This window comes from Peromyscus californicus, unplaced genomic scaffold (genome assembly GCF_007827085.1).
Source record: "Peromyscus californicus insignis strain IS unplaced genomic scaffold, ASM782708v3 Scaffold_8__1_contigs__length_139910024, whole genome shotgun sequence".
NCBI classification, from domain to species: domain Eukaryota; kingdom Metazoa; phylum Chordata; class Mammalia; order Rodentia; family Cricetidae; genus Peromyscus; species Peromyscus californicus.
Genome location: NW_026294606.1, coordinates 23,528,661 through 23,548,949, shown reverse-complemented (window position 1 = coordinate 23,548,949; position 20,289 = coordinate 23,528,661). Strand labels below are relative to the sequence as shown.

The following is a 20,289-nucleotide window of genomic DNA, read 5'->3' as shown; positions in this document are numbered from 1 at the left end:
GCTTAACTTAGCAGATGACAGTACTATTCCTATGTGTGGTCTTGATAATACCCTACAGGCACAGGGAAATGCGACTACAAAGCAACTTACCATGTTTATGGATAAAGGCCAGCCCCTGCAGTATTTGATACATAATATTTCTGATGACTGACTCAGGGAACAGTTTGTTTCTGGAAGAAATGAATATCTGTTAACCAACCAAAAATGAAGATGGCTGATACTCCTTTTGCCTTGTAGCCTCTGTTGGCTAACGGTATAATTAACAGAGTTGTGCTAAATGCTGTAGGTTCAAAATGTGAAAATAACGATTTGTTTGTTTTGATGTTTCAGAAAACCTCAACTCCAACAGCAAATGTCTTATACAAATATTCAAGAGTTAAAATCTAAACTGTCTCAATAAGAGCAAACTACCCTGGAAAACTAACAGTATCAGGAAACAAGTAAGTAGACTTTGAGAAGTAGGGCCTGCATGTTTTAGGTCCTCATTGTTTTGACATAGGGTCTTGCTGTACGCCTGAGGCTGGCTTTGAACTTACCATCATCTTGCCTCAACCTCCCGAGTGTTGGGATTACAAGCTTCTACTACTACGTCTCACCATGCTTCAGTTTTATGCTGCATATCAGTACTACCCAATAAAAATACAGTTAAGAGCTAATATGAGCCCTGTTTAATTTTTCTAGCAGCTACATTTAACAAGGAAACATTTAAAAATAAAAAATTTTATTTTTAAGTTTATTTTGATTGATGCCTAAGTATTACAAATGCATATTTATATAAATATAAAACATATAAAAATATGCATATAATGTGATATTTTCATGTATGTATACACTATGTAATGTTTAAATCAGGATAAGTATTTATGTTTCTTTACGGTAAAACTTCCAAATTCTTTCTACTATCTTTTGAACTATGCAATTTGTAATTGTTACCTAATTTATTATACAACTATTATTATACCATGGAACCTCCAGAACTTTTCACTTCCTAGTGCCCACTTATTGGCCTCCCCCATGTCTATCTTTGCACTTAGTTTAAAAAGTGTGTTTATTTAAACACACAATCAATACGAAGTTGTTACTGCCCTTATTCTTAGGCTTGTGAGACCTGGTCTTATGAAGCCCAGGCTGTCCTTGAAGATACTACATAGCTTAAGATGACTCTGCATCTTCTGGTCCTCCTTCCTCCATCCCCTGAGTGCTGGGATTACAGGTGTGAAGCTACCATACCTGCCTGATATAAAATTATTAATGATTTTTATACTAAGTTTCCAAATTTGGTGTATAATTTATTTTGCATTATAGCACAGATCAATTTAATCATTTTAAGGGCTTGAAAGTCACACGAGGCCAGTGGCTACTACCTTAGATGTGGTACTTAGATAATATCCATGATAAGGTCCCAATGAGAATTGAATTAAGAGTGCAAAACTTAGTCAGACTACCAACTAAAATTATCAACAACTGAAAATTAAAGTGAGAATCTCCTTTGGGCTGTACCATTAAGTTTCATCACTCTTTTATCTCTAATGAACGAGCTCATCAGATCCTCTGGGGCAGGGTGGACTACGAACGTGTGCATTTATCCTTTGGAAGTATGAATGTGTACATTTATCCTCTAGACGTATGAATGTGTGCATTTATCCTGGGGGAAGGCAGGGTGGACTACGAACATGTGCATTTATCCTCGGGGGGGGGGGGGCGCAGGGTGGACGTATGAATGTGCGCATTTACTTGGAGAGGCTGGAGGTCAGTGTTGGAGGCTTTCCTCCATTATCTCCTCCTTGCTTCTTTGAAACAGTCTCTTTCTGAATTAGGAGCTCACTCATTGGCCAGACTGTCTAACAGATGAGGTCCAGGGCTCCACCTGTCCCCCTTCTCCTATGTTGGGGTTACAGCCATCCACCTGGCTTTTCTGTGTGGCTCCTGAGGATCAGACCTCTGTCCTCACACTTGTCCAGCGGGGCCTTCACCGACATTTCCCCAGCTCCTGTCTCATTGTTTCTGGAAAGCTACTTTACTCTTCATTTATTCTCAACTCTTTCATAAGATGCTTGAAAGGATAATGAAGACAATGTCCTCATTTTTGCCTAAAGCCAGCTTTACTTTTGAATGTAAAATTACTGATTCCCTTCGTTCAAAAGGGGAGGGGTGGTTGGTAAGTTTATATGATGTCTTTGTATTAATTAGCTGCTAAGGAGTTACAGGGGAAGAGTGGTAGTGACGTCATAGCTGGTTCTTCAGTGTCAAATGCTACCATTTGATGAAATAACTGTATCAATTCATTTAAATCTGCCTCTTCGAGTTATAAACCAGCATATCATCAAGTGTGATTCACTGATGGAATTCATGGGAAGAAATGACAGGGAAAATATAGTGTTCATAAAATAAAGACATACCTGTCTTTCATTAGCTGATAGAGGTTTTCTTTCATATATTCAAATATAAAATAAAGATGGTCATTTTCTCTGATAACTTCTTTTAGTTTAATCACATTAGCATGATTGAGTTTCTTCAGGGACTGTAAAACAGGAGAGCAGTACTATTCTTAAAGCAAATTTATAAACGTGCAGGACCTTATTTGTGCTAGCTAGTTACCTCAAGTAACTGTTTATCTCCTTTAGATTCATTAATAAATTACATGTGACTAGCTACATAATTCTAAAAGGTCTTGGAGCATTAATTTAAAGCAAATATTAAATGATTTAAGCAATGAGTATTAAGGGAAAAGAGGCAACCAACTGGACAGTAGCTGCCTGGAGTGTTAACCGGCCACTTTTCCTCTTCATATTCCAAAGCAGGGCTAACTGTTTCTTTCTGACTTACCCACATCAGACTCCACACAAAGTATCTAAAAACTCACCCAAGCCACACAACATAAAACACAAGAGAACGGTACTACGTGCCGATTTAAAAAGCTGCCTTTCCCCTTGATATGTGAGTTCTAAGGTCATTGTTAAGGAGGAGGAGGCCTGGTTATTGTCTGTTCCCCACTAACATGGGAAAAAGGAGGAATGGAAAGGAAGGATATCTTTAGGAGGCATTTGGAAGAGTCTAGAACAATGGTTTTCAACCTGTGGGTCACAACCCCTTTAGGGGTCACATATCAGAGATACTGCAAATCAGGTAATTTACATTATGATTCATAACAGTAGCAAAATTACAGTTATGCAATGGAAATAATCTTATGGTTGGAGTCACAACATGAGGAACTGTACTAAAGGGTCGCCGCACTAGGAAGGGTGAGAACCACTGTCTACAATAATCTCAGGTGCTGTCCTTGGACATGGTGTACTGTTGGGGCCTTGACTTCTTTACCTTAACTTCTCGCAAGTTCATACACTCATCCCAAGAATAGAACTTTCTCTTCATCCTGAAATAAATGAGGGAACATTTAGTGTTCAGGACTGAAGGCCCCAAGAACCGAATTTCACCACCTCTGGTGTTCTTGATTATGGCTTCACTTTGGGGACCACCCTTCCTCCCCAGAAGGAAATCGCCTCCTCTGTTGCTCATGCCTCATGGTGCCAAGTCTGGACTCAGGTGTGCCGTGTCCAGCTGCCATTCTGCCAGCCGTCAACACAAGCATTGCTGCCCACCCCCAACTTCCCTCCTCAGTGAGTTCTTAACCGTTTTTATCACTTTAACTGTGACTTTCCTTTTAAAAGTCCCCCATGCATATTTCCTTTCTGTAGCTTAAAAGATAAACACAAGCTGGGGGGTGGTGGTGCATGCCTTTAATCTCAGCACTCAGGAGGCAGAGGCAGGTGATCTCTGAGTTCGAGGCCAGCCTGATCTACAGAGTGACTTCCAGAACAGCCAGGGATACACAGAGAAACCCTGTCTCGAAAAACAAAACAAAACAAAAAAGCAAAAAAAAGAAGAAGAAGAAAGAAACACTATACTTCAGAAGTGGGATAGGGTGACAGTTACAAAGTTTGTTAGGAAATTCAGCAAAAGACTTAATCTAATAACTTCTACATTACAACTTCATCTTTGGGTAAGGGGCCATGAAATAATTTAAATCAGGGAAAGAAAGGAAAACAAACAAAACAAAACCCACGGGTGATCCAGACTTAGAGTAGTCTTTCTGTTTGCCTTGTTGGACCAGGGATGGTGGGTGGGGACTGACCCCAGAGTCTTTCTCCCATTCTGCCCTGTACTTACCCTGTTCCCCATTAGACACAGCAGAACTCTGTTTAGCATAATAAAGTAATTGTCCTACTCATACAACAGATGAGTATATTTTCATGTAAATGGAGTTTTAGTCACCAAAAGTAACAAGAGACAAGAACAACTATGTGCCAGGTGGAGAGGTGTGTACCAGTGCTCAGGGGACAGAGGCACGTGAATTTCTGTGAATTTGAGGCCAATCTGGTCTACATAGTGAGTTCTGGACAGTCAGGGCTACACAGTTAGACTTTGTCTCAAAACAAAACCCTCCCCCAAACCAAACCAAATCAAACCAAACCACCCAACGATGTCCATGACTGCATTTAGTCATGTGACCTCTGTGATAATTAATCGTCATTGTCAACTTGTCTGGCCTTAGCATCACTAGGAAACACACCTCTGGGTGCGTGTATATAATAAGGATGTTTCCAGAAGAATTTAATTGAAGAGGAAAACGTATCTTGAATGTGGGCGGCCCCAACCTACAGGCTGGGATCCTGGGCTGAATCAAAAGGAAAAAAGGTGAGCTGGGCGTCAGAATTCATCTCACTCTACTTCATAACAGCTGAGGTAATATGAGCAGCCTGTCGGCACGCCTTCCCTGCTATGACGGGTTGCATTCCTTCCCCAATCATGGGGCACAAACAAGCCTCTCCCCACTAGTTGTCTTCCTCTAGCATTTTGTCACAGAAAAGAGGAAACGATACCATCTCCTGTTGAAGATTTATAGATCACCAGGAAGCTTGAAGTTCCTTGATTGAGTGGCCTAATTTCTATGATGCAGGGCCTCATAAAGCTATAGTGCACATGTGAGGAATCGGGTAAGGAACTGACAGTTAGAGGGAGGTCAAGATGTGGGCCGTAGAACTGCGCAGTCTGGGTGCAAATCCTGGCTCAGCTGTTCACGGGTGGATGGCCTTGGTGGCCTCTCTGTGGCTCAAATGCCTTTCCATCAAGTACACACGACTGTACTACAATGCATATTGAAAACTTAGTGGATATTCTTATTTTTATGAGTTATCTATGACCCAGCATGAGACATGAAGGATGTCATGGCTATTATTTTAGAAGGACCCTTATGGAATTAGAATTTCATTAGTCATTCAGACTCTATAAGGAAGCTGAGGACGTAGCCTGATGAAGTTCAGAACTTACCCAAAGGTACTTTTCAGTACGATGGGTTTCTAGAAAGTTGTTACTTTCCAAAAGATAAATAACATGATGATGGCTTTAAGGTAAAAATCAATTCAAATAAAGCCATATAAGAAAACTAGTTTAATAAAATGATTACACTCATTCCAACGTGTAAATATGAGATGCTGATTCTTTAAAAATTGATTTCAGAATTTTAAAAGTGTCTGCTCTTGAGAATGGTGACATGGCATATCCTTTTCAGGATTCAATTTGACACTATAAGTCCAACCTTATCTTGAAGACAATTGTTTTTAAAGAAACAGTAGGTTCTAGTTTGCTCCCCATGTTTAAACTAGAGAAACATCCACTACTTCCAGTTTTATTCCAAATGTATCAGGCATAAAAAGCAGAGCACTCAGACTTACGTGGTTTATTAATGTATCTGAATAAAGCAGAACTTAAAAGTAATACGGACTTTTCCTTCACGTAAGTATATTCCTTTTCGGTAATTTTCTGTTTCCTAGAATAGCGTTCCTCATCAGGCAAACTACTTTGTGGTCTGAACTGAACCTCTCTCCCTGATGTGCAGGTGCTCAAGCAAAGGGAAACACCAAGACCCGCGGGGAATCTCCGCAGTGCCGCGCATGCGCACGCACCTCTTGATCGCCACCAGCTCCCCAGACTCGTTGCTCTTCCCCATAAGCACACTCCCATACGTGCCATCCCCCAGCTGCCTCATAGTTGTGTATCGGTTCATCTTGGGAAAAGGTGACGCAGCAGGGCTGTTCACGGAGATCTCTTCCTCGTGGAATAGAAATCTAAATACTTTATTTGTGGTCCTTTTCCTTCTTGTTGCTACACTGGCGACAGGCTTGTCATCATTAAATATGGCTCTTCCTTCAGATCAGGCAGACTCATGAGATACAGCGATAAGGAATCTGGCAAAGAGACACTGCTTCCATTCTTATGGACACCCTGCGGAAAAACCACACCGAAAATGTTTTCATTAGAGAGGCCCTACACCACATTTATTGGCACCCTAGATACAGAAAAACTAGAGCTGATAAAAAGGCCATTGTCAGAGGCCATTTGTGCTGTGTGGAAGGAAGTCTACCCACACAGATTCACAGTGCCCGCACTGGGCAGTCTGTCCATGGTTGATCAAGGTGGTCTTAATGCTCATGTGATTCTCTTTTTACTGGCTATAATCTATGTTGTTCCAAAGGAGCCAGGGAAAATCAGACATCCAAACTACATCCATTCTTTGAAGCAATTTTTGTATCATTTAATCTAGTCTGTTAAATTCAAATTATATTATTTACTTAAAAATTTCCAGTAGGCTACAACTGTCCAAATTAGGTAAGGTAAATATAAGACAAGTTAGTTTTATATGAAGAGAATGGTAATATAAAGGAACTTCTTACTTTATTTAAATAATATGCCACTTTCTTTTACATTAAACCAAGAAAAACATTCATACAGAAAAATAAGAGCCAGGTGGTAGTGGCACACGCCTTAATCCCTTCACTCAGGTGTTGCTCGAAATCCTAACCAGTCTTTCTAATAAAAAATTAGATATTGGGGTAAATGCTCAAAGATCAGACAGACAAAGGAACAAGCCACAGCAACGTCTCACCTCTAGGACTCCTCAGCCTGAAAAAGCCTCTAGTTCCTGTCTCCTCACGTCTTATATACCTTTCTCTGCCCAGCCATCACTTCCTGGGTTTAAAGGCATGTGTGCTTCCCAAGCAAAGGCATGAGATCTCAAGTGCTGGGATTAAAGGTGTGTGCCACCACTGCCTGGCTCTGTTTCTCTCCTAGACTGAGTCAATCTCATGTCGTCCAGGGTGGCTTTGAACTCACAGAGATCCAGATGGATCTCTGCCTCCCGAGTGCTAAGATTAAAGGTGTGTGCCACCACTGCTTGGCATCTAGGTTTAATCTAGTGGCTTGTTCTGTCCTCTGATCTTCAGGCAAATTTTATTAGGGTGCACAATATATCACCACGCTCAGGAGGCAGAGGCAGGTGCATCTCTAAGTTTGAGGCCAGCTTGGTCTACAGAGTAAGATTCAGGACAGTCAGGGATATACAGAGAAACCTTGTCTCGAACAACAAACAAATAAGAACAACAACAAAAACAAAAACAGAAAAAGAGAGAAAGAGAAAAAGAAATGCAAACCCTATTTGCACATATGTATGTAAGGCAGGCACGCATAGACAGACTATGCTGTTTAGCCCGAGACTCTATTTGACTTTGGGTTACGCACACTCAAATGTACTCTTTTAATAATGTACTCGGCACCCCAGTTCCTTCCTTCACCTGCATGTATTATGCACACACACCCTCTCCCAATCATGAATCTAGCAGACTCAGAACCCCCTTGGGCTCCCACCTGTACCAGGCAGGCTACATGTATTTCCATTTCTGAACAACAGTATAGATTTCTCCACCCCTATTAAGGATCAAACTTAATAGTTTCTGTTGAATTATATTCCCAATTTATATCGGGTATAAAGAATAGGAGGGCTGATGTAGCCTGTAGTGGTGTGCATGCACAGGGAGGCAAAACTGTGGCCTCAACTTTTAGGGTGAACCCACTACTTACTATCTCATGCCTATGCATAGTTAGACATGCATGTGTGGTAATCTGAATGTAACTGGCCTCCATAATCTCATAGGGAGGGGCACTATTAGACTCTGTTGGAGTGGGTATGACCTTGTTGGAGGAAGTGTGTCACCGTGGGGGTGGGCTTTGAGGTTTCCTATGCTCAGGCTACCACCCTGTGTCTTATTCAGCTTCCTGTTGCCTGCAAGATGTATGACTCTCACACGATCCGCCAGCTCCACCCTGGCCTGAATTTGCAATGGACACAGATGCCGCCCTCCTCCCCAGACTTTTGGGTCTGTGGGGGCCACAAGCAACCAGAAGCCAAAGGCACCAGGCAATCAGTTACCATCATACCAAGTACTACCTAAGGTCTCTAGGCCCCAGGCACAAGAGAGAGGAAAGGCAACAGCTTCGTGCCATCCCTATGGCTGGGGCAGGCAGTACTGAACCAGCCGCCACCTGTGACCCAACCAAGAGCCCTGACGCTGGGCAGTTGGGCACCACTGTGGTAAGAGAGTACAGGGTGGGGAGGTGGACAAGAGGGAGAGACGGAATGGTCTGTGGGCTGGGGAGAGAGGAGGATCCTGAAAGAGGAGGGTGGTGAGAAACTGGCTGACAAGAATGGCCAGCTGGCCACCTGAGTCCAGGGAGATGTCTGGGCCTGGACTATGACTAAGGGTTAGGTCTTGATCCAGAGCCCTGGAGTTGCTGAGGGGGCCTGAGTTGATGTCTGTAGCTCCTGTTGTCACTGGAGGCCGTGCAGAGGCCTGTGGTGGGGTCACATTGGTGTCTGAGTGCCACACTGCCGTGGTTCAGGCTGCTGCCAGGGCCCACAGGGATGCCCTGGGTCTGGGCTACAACCTGTGACCATGTTGGTGTCTGAGGGCTGTGCTGCTGCTTCGTTCCAGGCTGATTCGGGTGGCCAGGGCTGTCAACTGGGGTGGCCGGGGCTGTCAACTGGGGCCTTGGTATTGTCTGGACCAGGGTTGTGGCTGAGGGCCATGTTTGGGTCTGTGGCCCTGCCATATCCAGGGTCTGTCTGTGTTGATGTCTGTGGCTCCTGAGGCCACTGAAGACTGTGCCGATGCCGGGGGTCTAGGCTGCTACCTGGGGCCATGTTGGTATCCGAGGGCCATACGGGTCTGGATGGCCACCTGTAGTGCCACCTGGGACCATGGTAACGACATGACTGGGTCCATGGTCCTACCACAGCCAGGGTCCGTACTGATGTCCGTGGCCCATGTTGCCACCAAAAGCCACATAGATGCCTGAAGTCTGGGCTAGAACCTGTAGCCATGAGGGTATCTGATGGCCATGCTGTCACCAGAGACATCCTGATCTGAGTGGCCTCCACTGTCACTCGGGACCATGATGTCATCTGGGCCAGGGCTGCTTCGGAGTGCCATGTCTGGGTCTGTGACCCTACAGCAGCCAGGGTCTGAGCTGATGTCTGTCTGAGGCTCCTCTTGTCACCGAAGGTCATGCAGAGGACCAGAGTCTGGTTGGCCACCTTGGACCATGTCAGTCTGAGGACTACGCTGTGCCAGGAGCCATGCTGATCTGAATGGCCAGTGCTGTCACCTAGAGCCATGGAGACTTCCAGGCACGAGTCACTGCCTAAGGCCATGGCTGGAGTCTGGGTGTGGTGTCCATGGCTCCAGTTGCCACCAAGGGCTCTGTGGATGCCCGGGGTCTAGCCAGCCACCTGGGACCATGTTGATGCCTAGGGGCCATGCTGCTGCTGGGGCTGTGCTAATCTGAGGTGCTGTGCTGCCACGGGGGCTGTGGTGGTATCTGGGCCCCCAAGCTGTTGCTGAGGGCCATGTCTGGGTCCGTGGTCCTGCTGCAGCTGGGGTCTGTGGTGATGTCCATGGCCAGTGTTAGCATGGGGATCACTGGAGCCATGCTGTGATGAGCCGCCCTACCCTTCACTGACCCTGGGATAGTTGGTCCTGCCCCTCACTGGATATTGCAGCAGGTGAGTTCGCCCTCCCCCTCAAGGAAGATCTTACCCTGCACTCAGGAAAGATGGCCCCACCCTTCATCATAGGCATGCATTTCACCTGGGAAGCACACTAGAGCTGACTCTGTGGTCGGGGACACAGGTGAGCTGACCCTGAGGGTATGAGAACCAGAGAACTGACCCTGCCCAGTCTCATCTGCCATGTGGTGGCATGGGTGAGGGAGCGATGCCCTCCTACACCCATTACCACCTGCAGCAGGTGAGAGAGCTGGCCCTGGGGTCACAAGAGCAGGAGAGCGAGTCCTGACCTTCACGGGCTGCAGTGCATGAGAAAGCAGTCTCTGCTTCCCGTCTGGGCAGCACACTGGAGCTGACCCTGTTGTCAGGGATGCAGGTGAGCCAGCCCTGAGGGTGTGAGAGCAGGAGAGCCAATCCTGTGCCCCCGCGTATGTTCCCTACAGCAACCAGGAGAGAGGTCCCTGCACCTTGCCTGGGCAAAACAGTAGAGCTGGCCTTGGTGATGTGAGTGAGGGGAACTCAGATCTGAGGGCCCGAGAGCAGGGGAACTGGCCCTGCTCCTTGCTGCAGGCTGCAATAGGTGAGCTAGCTGAGGCAGTGTTGGAGAGCTCATGGGGTGGGGAAGGTGAGGGAAAAACCAGCGAGCTGACCTACTCAGCTACCACCCAGGCCCAGAACCAGGGCTATGAGCTGGCCCACCCCAACATCCAGAGAATCTATGAACTGTTGGAGTATGTGAAGGGCCCGAACCTACAGATCCAAACAGCAGGATCTCCATGACACAGGACAACAGGATATCCAAGAGGAGCCCAGTGAGAGCCCATTATCGGTGGTGTAGCACAAGTCAGAGGCCCCAAGCCAGACCAATGACTCGTGGTAACGAACACTTGTGAGCAAAGATGAATGGGCTAAAGGGTAAATTGTGTGACTCAATGGGCCACACTACAGCTTCCACAATAAGAGTCTTCTTTTTTTCTTAATTTTTCGCTGTTTCTTGGTTTTTCTCTTAAATTTGGTTTTGTTTTGGTGGGGAGGTTGCAAGGACAGAGGGTGGATGCAAGGATACAGGGAGATAAGTGGGATCAGAATGCATGATGTAAAATCCACAGAGGATCTAAAAAAAAAAATGAGATGTAGGACTCTCAGCTACTTCTCCAGCACCATGTCTGTCTGCACGCCACCATGCTCCCCACCATGACAATGACTCAACCTCTGAAACTGTTAGCAAGTCACCCCAATTAAATGTTTCCTTTATAAGAGTTTCTGTGGTCATGGTGTCTCTTCACAGCAATAGAAACTCTAACTAAGACAGAAGCTGGTACCAGGGACTGGGATATTGCTGTAATAGGCCTGACCATATTTTTGCTTGGAGGAATTTAAACTTGGGGACTTTGGGTTTGGAAAGTAGTAGAATGTTTTGAGTGTTGCTTTATGAGCCATATTAGTAGGAAACTTTCTGGAAAGGAAGGGAACTCAATTATTTGAGAATTCCCATCTTCCAGGTATCCAAGTCATAGAAATAAAGCTATGAGGTCCCTCAAAGTCGTTATGTCCTTCATTGATGGCAAGCGCTTTCGTCTAAATGATTGCTAATCTGCACTGAAACTAGTATAGTCTGTACCTTAGCCAAGAAACAGGATTAACACAGGGTGGGAGAACCCAGTTCTACACTTTCTGCACAGAATCTGACAGCCCTCCCTTGACTGGCCACAGCCCATATGGCAGAACAATGTATACACTCCAGGCCCCACTTGGTCATGTGACTTGTTCTGGCCAATAAACTATGAACAGAAGCAGTGTGGTCAGGAATGTGCAGCATCCCAGCAAATCGCTGGGTCCTGGGTCCTGGCATGAAGAAGAGGCAGAATGCAGACAGCGCCAGGCCAAGTGCAGCTTGTGAGGGATGGGAAGGAGAAACAGAGCTTCACAGTTGCATCATGTGTCACTAGAGCAACAGTGACCAACTAATAATCCAGGATCACAATTGTCTTTTCCTCCTTTGACTAAAATGGTCATGTAATTAATAGATGGGCTAACACATGAGTATCGAAGCACTTTCCTTCCAGGGGAGATAACATAATTGGTGTTAAACAAGAGATGACCGTTCATGTACCTCAAGAACAGAGTGACTATGTATGCAAACCCTACGGAAGCAGATAAGCCGAATATTACCAGCACCCAGTTATTTCTGCTTTTTATCTCTGAAACATACTATGTAGATCAGGCTAGCCTCCAACTTACGGGCAATCCTCTTGCCTATGCCTCCTGAGTATTGGGATTTACAGGTGTGTACTGCCAAGCCCAGCTATTTTGACTTTTCTAGTAACAACAGTATATAGCACATGGCGAACTCCCAGAGCACTCTCATACAGGTCCCCCAACAGCTCTGTGATGCAGATGGGACAGTTGATAAGTCTAGAAAGCTTGAATACCTTGTCCTACATCACAGTGGAGGCTGACCCAAGAACCACAGGTCCCCCCACTAACCATGCAGAAACTCTGAATGATAGTGTCTGCACCAAAATCACAGAGAGCTAAGACCACAGATTCACCTGTTCTGAGCTTTTAACCCCACCTTACTATCCGAGTGCTCTCTCCAAACACACATGCTGGGTGCACACACAGACCTTTCTTTCTGAAATACCTAAGGTTAACATACCATATATTCTAGCTCCATATCCATACTGAAGATGAACACCATACTTCGGCGAGTCCTATTCTAATGCCCTCTGCTGATTCAATCATGACCTTTCATAGCACCTCCCCTCCCTAGTAGAGAATCCAGAGTATGGTCACTTCCTGCATTGAGTGGCTATGTGGCTATAGAGTTTTTCAAGTGACCAATTGGAAGTAGTTCAGAAAGGAACCACTCTCAGACACGTGGTGACTGAACTTGAGTTTTTCATTACGACTTGAATAACTGAAATTTACTTTAAAACTGTTATTTGAAAAACAAATTCAGGCTGTGTGGTGATGCCTTTGATTCCAGCACTCGGGAGGCGGAGGCTTGCAGATCTCTGTGAGTTCAAGGCTACCCTAGTCTGCAAGGCGAGTTCCAGAACATCCAGAGCTGTCATCGTGAGCCAAGATGTAGGGGAGAGGCTGGGCTCAGGGGTGGTGTCCAGGAAGTAGAAACAGAAGGTAGGAAGGTCCCTGGACACTCTGTCTCAAAAAACCAATAAATAAATATGTTCAGAAAATGAATTGCTTTATATTACTTTTTAAAAAAAATCTCAAAAATACAGAAATGTATTAAAACAATCCAAGGGGCAGAGTGTAGCCTCAGACCAGGTGTTCTCCTAACAAGGTGTAGGATCAGAAGTGATACAGGTTTTAAACGTTTCTGGACTTTGGAATATTTGCTTATTTATACTGAAGTAGCTTTAGGATGGGACCCAATTCTAAACCTGAAATGCATGCATGTTTCACATACACCTTCTACACATACTTTGAAGGTAACTTTATATGAAGTTTTGGTGAGCTTGAGGTTTGAGTGTGGCCTGTCACACGAGGGTAAGGTGTGCAATTCTCTACTTTTGGGATTAGAGCACAATGCAAAAAAAATGTTGACTTCCTACTTCTGGATTATCTGCTAATTTGTATTTATTAAGCAGTCAAATGAGAACAGTATTGACATACATAAACCTAACAAAAGCTCACCAATACTTATGTGAAACTCTTGGGAGAATATGGAATACAGACATTTTCATATTTTAAAAAAGCAATATGGTGGTCATATCTATGTTACTGATGCCTTCAAGAAGCATCCTCACACACCTGTCGATTGACAAATATATGGAAAGAATAACAGCAAAACAGACGGAGATTGGAAGGGCCTCATGCCATGCAGCTCCTACTGTTACGACTGAGTTTACACAACCTTATATTTAAAATTTCATTTTCCAGACCTTTGCGGGCTTCAAAACCACAGATGTGAATATATTAAGATGGTTCTGTCAGAGTCTTAGTAGATCTTGATTTATAACTGTAATAAGCACAACAAGGTACAACCTAACTGTACACTATGTAGCAAGGATGCTCACTGATTTCCTCCAGTGTTCTACCTTCAGCCTGCATTTCAAGGAACTGCTTTTCAACACGTGTCTCTAGATCATTCTTGGCTGTTAGAGGTCTCTCCCTATGCTAGAGGTTTTGTGCTTTTAGTTCCCAAACAGCACCATCAGAAGACAGTTCGCTTTAAATATCCCTTCCAGTTTGGCCCTTCATTCCAGAATTACTTTCCCCCCAACTATGGCACTTTGACTTTCATGAGGTAAAACTCAGAGATGCTTCTCTCTGACAGGCAGTAATGGAGGCCCAATGAGGACGTGTCATAGCTGTCAAAGTCCCCAAGGCTTCCCAAATCACCCATGAATGCACACACGCACAGCAAAACCACACGCTTCTCTGTTTCCAGGGATGTATTAGAAATGCTACAAGGCTTTGCGATCACAGGAGTATCTGTGAATTTAACACTTCTTCTTCCGATGGGAAACATTTCCTTCAAAGACACATGGAAACAGTTAGGCTGTGCAACTCCATGATAAGACCTTGCAATTGTAAGATGCCTGTGGTGGTTTGAACAGGAATGGTTCCCATTGACTCATATGCTTAGCCCATAGGGAGTGGCATTATTAGGAGGTGTGGCTTTGTTGGAGTAAGTGTGGCCTTGTTGGAGGAAGTGTGCCACTGTGGAGGCGGGCTTTGAGGCCTGTGGATCAAGATGTAGAACTCTCAGCTCCTTCTCCAGCACCATGTCTGCCTGCATGCAACCATGTTTCCTGCCATGATAATAAACTAAACCTCTGAAACTGTAAGCCAGCCCCAGTGAAATGTTTTCCTTTATAAGAGTTGCCATGGTCATGGTGTCTCTTCAAAACAATAGAAACCCTAACTAAGACAATGCCATTTACATTTAGGGTTTCTTCATCTTCCTCATTGTATGCTTAGTGAAATGTCTTAAGGAATGCCATCAAATGGCTTCTGGTTTGCCTGGAAAAAAGTGAGTTTTCCTAAACAGTCTTTATGCTATATATACAAATATCAATCAAAACATCAAGGTATTTATGTAGAAAAACATTATTGTAGATGGTTCTTAATTGAAACGTATTTTTCTTAATTTTTCCTTTTCCTGCATGAGCAAACACAACTTGGAAAGGTGTTTGGGGATGCTTGTTCTGTTTAGTGTGCTGTGCTGATTTGGCCATCCCACAGACTAAAATACACTTGTTTCCGTTCAAGCTGCTTCTGTGGTTGATCAGAGAACAGCAGATCGCTGCCCTGTCTCTCAGCTACCCCTGCTCACAAGTGCATGCCTGTCTCCAGGAAATGAGCTCTCCAGAGAGGTTTACTGATCCTTTCTGGTTAAGTAACAACTAGAGAATTTACTTAGGCAGAAAGCTGTATTACAGCATTCCTCCGTTAGGAAGAATGTAAAACCAGCCCACAGGGAATTAAATGAACTGTTTAGGACGGAGTCAGTCTGATACTCAAGTCAGGCTCGAAGCTCTGGTTTGAGTGTGATGTCCAACTTATAACCTCCATTCTTTGGCTTTACAATCGTTGCACTTCATAGAGGAACCATCCCCTTTGTTCCAAAGCTACACAGCCACCATACCATAGCACAACCACAAGACTCGTAGCCCAGTTCCTCTCCTTGGAACATCTACACACAGCTGTCAAAGGACAGGGGCCTGTGGCTGTCAGTGGACAGGAGCCTGTGGTACCAGACACTCTCTACGCCGAAACCTGGAGCTGCACCTGGATCATCCTGACTCTCGGAGAGATGCTTAAAAGGCCTTTGAAAGCAGCGAAGAGAGAAAAGTTTGAGACACTAGGACCTCAAAGGTTAAGGCGGAAAAAGTCTACATGAAGCATTGTCATAAAAATAATGTAATTCTGAGGCTGGAGAGGTGGCTCGGTGATTAAGAGCACCTGTTGTTCCTTCAGGGGACCCCAGTTTGATTCCCAGCACCCCACTTATCAGTTCACAACTTCAGTTACAGGATATACAGGACACAGACGTACGTGCAAGCTAATCACTCATACACATAAGATAAAAGAAGTAAATCTTAAAAATGCAAGTTTGAAAATCTAATTCTGAAATACCCTGGTGTGGGAACTGGAGAAATGGCTCAGTGGGTAAGAGCAGCTGCTGTGGAACCCTGAGGATCTGAGTTTGGATACCGAGCACCCACAGGAAAACCTGGGTGTGGTCACACGTGCCTGTGACCCCACAGCTTTGGGAAGCAGAGACAGGAGGATCCCTGGTGCATGCTGGCTGCCAGCCTAGTCCCGATTCAGTTGAGAAACCCTGTCTCATGTGGAAAGTGATAAAGCAGGACACCTGGCCTTCTTCTCTGGCCTCTGTACACACTCCACTCCCACAGATATACAGCATGATAACTTTAATCCAATCACTTTCCTGATAACAGCTAACGGAGCACAAAGCATTGAGAGCATGAGAAGGAAGAGTCATGGAGGTGGTCCGGAAAAGGGACATGCTACTTTAGAAGAGAGGAGAAGAGGGAACACTCGTGTCCAGGATGTAGGGGAGAGGCTGGGCTCAGGGGTGGTGTCCAGGAAGTAGAAACAGAAGGTAGGAAGGTCCCTGGACAAGCAGCAACCCCACTTTGCACCCACTTCACAACCTGGAAGATGAACTGACTGCTCCTCACCCTTCCAGGACTGAGACCGTCAATCACCATCACCACCACCCTGAAGTGGAGGGCCACCCTGCCTCCCTGTGCCCAGCACACAGCAAACAGACCCTCGGTCATGACGCCTCTCTGCGTGGCTCGGGAAGCTGAGCCATTCCTGGCAAGGCTATTCTAGAAACTTCATTTTTAAGCCAGACCAACCAACCTCTGAATAAACGATGGAAATGAAAATTCTATTTTGAGGACAGTGATAGAAGAGGCTATAGTTATACTTAAGGAACAGTCAACAGAGATCGTAGTCATTTCCTGGTGATGTGTTTGAGAGAAAGTAAAGATTATGCGGATGCCACTAGATATTTAAAAGGTCAGATCTGTGAGAATCCATCAATTTCAAACCTCACCTACTCTTTGGGTAAAACATGCTTGTGTCCTGGGCTTCCTAACAATGCTTTGGAAAGGCTTCTCCCGAGCCATCTTCATTATAAAATAAACAGCTCTTGGGGGGGGGGGGGCAGAAGCTGTTTCCCGTTCCTCCCATCCTCTGAAGATATAGGGACAATGACACAATAAAAGGCAGCATAGATGGGAAGGTAATGTGTGTGTAGGTCAGAGATCAGTCGCTGGTGTCCTGGATGCTGCTCACCTTGTTCTGAGACTGAGTCCCTCATTGGGACTTGCCAATTTGGCGAGGCTAGATGACCAGTAAGATTCATCTGTCTTTGCCCTTGCAACTACAAATACGTGTGCCACCATGTCTGTCTGGTTTTCTCACATGGATTCTGTAGATTGAACTCAGGACCTCATGCTTGTGTGGTGTGGGGCAAGCATGTTCCCATTCCGGAAGGCAGAAATCAATATTCCCAGGCACCTCCTCACTGATTGCATATCAATCACTACTTTTCCCCCGTGGAACACAGCAAAGCCCTGAACTGATCACCGCTCAAGAAGCAGTGTATCTGACTTAAGGAAAAGCACAGCTCCCAGGCCTCAGGTCGTCATCCACATACAACACTGCTGGAAATCTATGAATGCAGCACAAGTATCAAGGACTCAGCATTTTCAACAGTTCAGCCATAACATGCATCGACCCTCCTGTAGGCTAAACGAATGTTCCATGCTGACCTTAAAAAGGACATTCATTTAGAGTTCAACCATAAAACCTGAATAAATATTCATCCTCTCTTATTTACTTTTACCAAAGTGCACAATTACCACTTAAATGCACAGTTATTGCCAATTCTGTACTAGCTAGTAGGGGATTTAAATAAGATTAAAAAGGATTAGTGTGGAGGACAGATGGAGGGTAAAATGTGCCTGCCAATCACCCAACAGCTAAGGTTTGGATATGTCTTAGGAGAACACAATATTATAACACTCTAAGGCTGTCGTTGACTTTTTAAACAAAACTATAGCATTTTAAGAATTGCTGTACCAGCTAAAAGCAAAATCGAAAAAGAAAGAGAGAAAAGAAAAAGATTCCACACTAGTCAAGTGGCAGACATATTTACAGAAATCAAAAGAGGGATTATTGTAATGGGAAAAGAAGAGATCCCCCCACCCCTAGTCTGGACCCCATGTAGCCCAGGCTGGCTTTGAATTTGGCTAGCAGCTCATTGATAGATTTGAATTCTTGGTCTTCTTGCCTTCACCTTCTAAGTGTTAGGACAGATTGAGCCACCATCCCAGGCAGGAAAAGATTCTGCCTCAGATTGTAATACCACAAAGATAGCTCCGTGCTAACATTCACATATTGTTTTAAAGTTAATGAATGAATGAATCCACAGCACGGAGACAGAGTCCACACTCTGCAGAGGGATGGGGGCCTTCCTCAGGGAAGCCTCCCTAGTCCGTCACTGTTCACAGGTTGAAAGTAACTCCTGTTCCCACTATCACTTTTACTCCATTAGCTGTTTTTCTGATTAAAATAAGTGACCTCTATGAGACTCCTTTGCCATTACAACGAATGACATAGTGACAACAAGCGACATTATGCAGTGACAGAAGTCCCTGTGCTCCACAGCTGTGTCTAAATTAAAGGCCCACTTGCGGTAAAGAGCCAGGCTTTATCTGGCGCACTCTGATCCTTGTGACTTAGCTAGGTCTCTAGGAGGAGATGTCACGGGATTGGGAGAAGGGGGTCTGACCCGGAAGGGTGGATCTCCTGGGCTTGGAGAGGACAGCTAGGCCGCCACCGAGGGGCTCAGCTTTCACCGGCTTGCAACCTGGAATGCACCAAGGAGGTCTGGAGTTGGACCTTTTCTTTCTCTTCCCTCCAATTCCACTTTATGAGATATGGACTCAGTTCCGCTTCCCCCTCAGGTCCAGTCCCAAGCCTCACTTCTAAAAGTAGTTCCCACTCAGCCTGAACACCCTGAAGATAAGTAGGGGACCCAGGGCACCAGCTCAGCCTAGGGATCCCTCTGCAGACGTGTCAAGAGAGGACAGCGTCAAGTCCTGGAAGCCCTAGGGAGCCTGGAGAACTCTAGGGAAGAGTCCTGGGAAGCCTGAGGGACCCTGAGAAGCTTAGGGAGCCAGCAGAGCCAGGTCCCTGCCCGCGTCCTCCAGTCCCCCAGCCCGCCGCTCCGCCCTGGGACCCTCCTCCCTCCCGCCGGCCCGTACCGGCGTCCAGGTCCCGCCTCCCGGCGGAGAGTGGCCCTGGCTGGACAGGGCGCCGAGGCGACATGCCGGGCGACTTCGATGCTCAGGTCGGGCTGGGTCCCGCAGCCTGCTTGGGATTACCCGCCGGCGCCGGCAGCTTACCTCGTTCGCTCCCTTGTGAAGCTCCAGCGCAGTGTGTGTTTCGTATCCTAGGAAACGGCCAGGGCGCGCCGGCCCGCGCGGCTTGCCCGCTCACGCCACGCCCACGGAGGGCGGGGTCGGGCGCGACACGCCCCGCCCACCACCGTAGGCCTCGCCTCCGCCAAGGGACCGCCTGGCCAATCTGTTCTACCCATTCACCTTTTTTAAAATGACTAACAGCGTTTATTTATTCTTAAAACATTTTTTATTATACAATCGTCACCTTAAAATATGCATATTTATATAATTCGCCTCTATAATAGGGACTTTCTAGATGTTGTTGGCTTTCACAATGTAAGGTTTCAGAAGATCTTGTGGGGAAGCATATTGAAACTGACAAGCCAGAGCACGGCATAGTGAACTTGGATACGCATGATGTAGCATGTTGGAAAGGTGCTAGGTTCCACTGGCACGAAGGAGGAATACTTCACCCACCGTGCACAAACCCGACGTGGCTACAGGTTAAGGACCAGACTTGATATTAAAATGTAAACCAAAGGAGGAATTGACACACAAATGTTAGACACTTTAAAATGAACAGATTTCTCATCAAATACTGCAGAATAAGCTAAGTCTATCTTTAAAGGGCAATGTTAAACCCTGTATCAAGTCATTTTGCATAGCTTATGTGAAGTAGTTTGCACAGCTTACATGTCATATGTTAATATTAATAAATAAGGCACTGAGTTCTGTACATAAAGTGTTGACTATGACTTAGCCAGGACAGGAACAGCTAAATGAATGCACTGAAAACAGGGGAAGAAGCAGCAGAGAGATCCCCGAACGTGCAGCGTGTGGGCATGTTAGGCATCCAGATCTGAAGAAAAATAGACAATGTTCACAAAGAGAAAGTTGACTCTTGAAAATCATTTCATTTTTCATTTTTTTCTTTTCTTTTTGAGATTATAATTACATCTTTTCTCCTTCCCTTTC

At 45.4% G+C, this 20,289-nt stretch overlaps 1 protein-coding gene across 5 annotated transcripts in view; it reads right to left on the bottom strand.

The window, feature by feature from the left end:
* Mak (male germ cell associated kinase) overlaps positions 1-19,409 on the bottom strand; it is a 53,765-nt gene extending 34,356 nt beyond the window's left edge. For 4 of the 5 annotated variants that reach the window (XM_052728889.1, XM_052728891.1, XM_052728892.1 and 1 more), the window contains exons 1-5: positions 19,177-19,311; positions 5,964-6,282; positions 3,319-3,373; positions 2,400-2,521; positions 91-170 (exon numbers count right to left, since the gene is read on the bottom strand). In XM_052728889.1, the coding sequence (XP_052584849.1) occupies positions 91-170; positions 2,400-2,521; positions 3,319-3,373; positions 5,964-6,064 (358 nt within the window). In that variant the 5' untranslated portion in view covers positions 6,065-6,282; positions 19,177-19,311. The other variant, XM_052728890.1, reaches the window with a different exon arrangement.
* Positions 19,410-20,289: the final 880 nt, after the last annotated feature.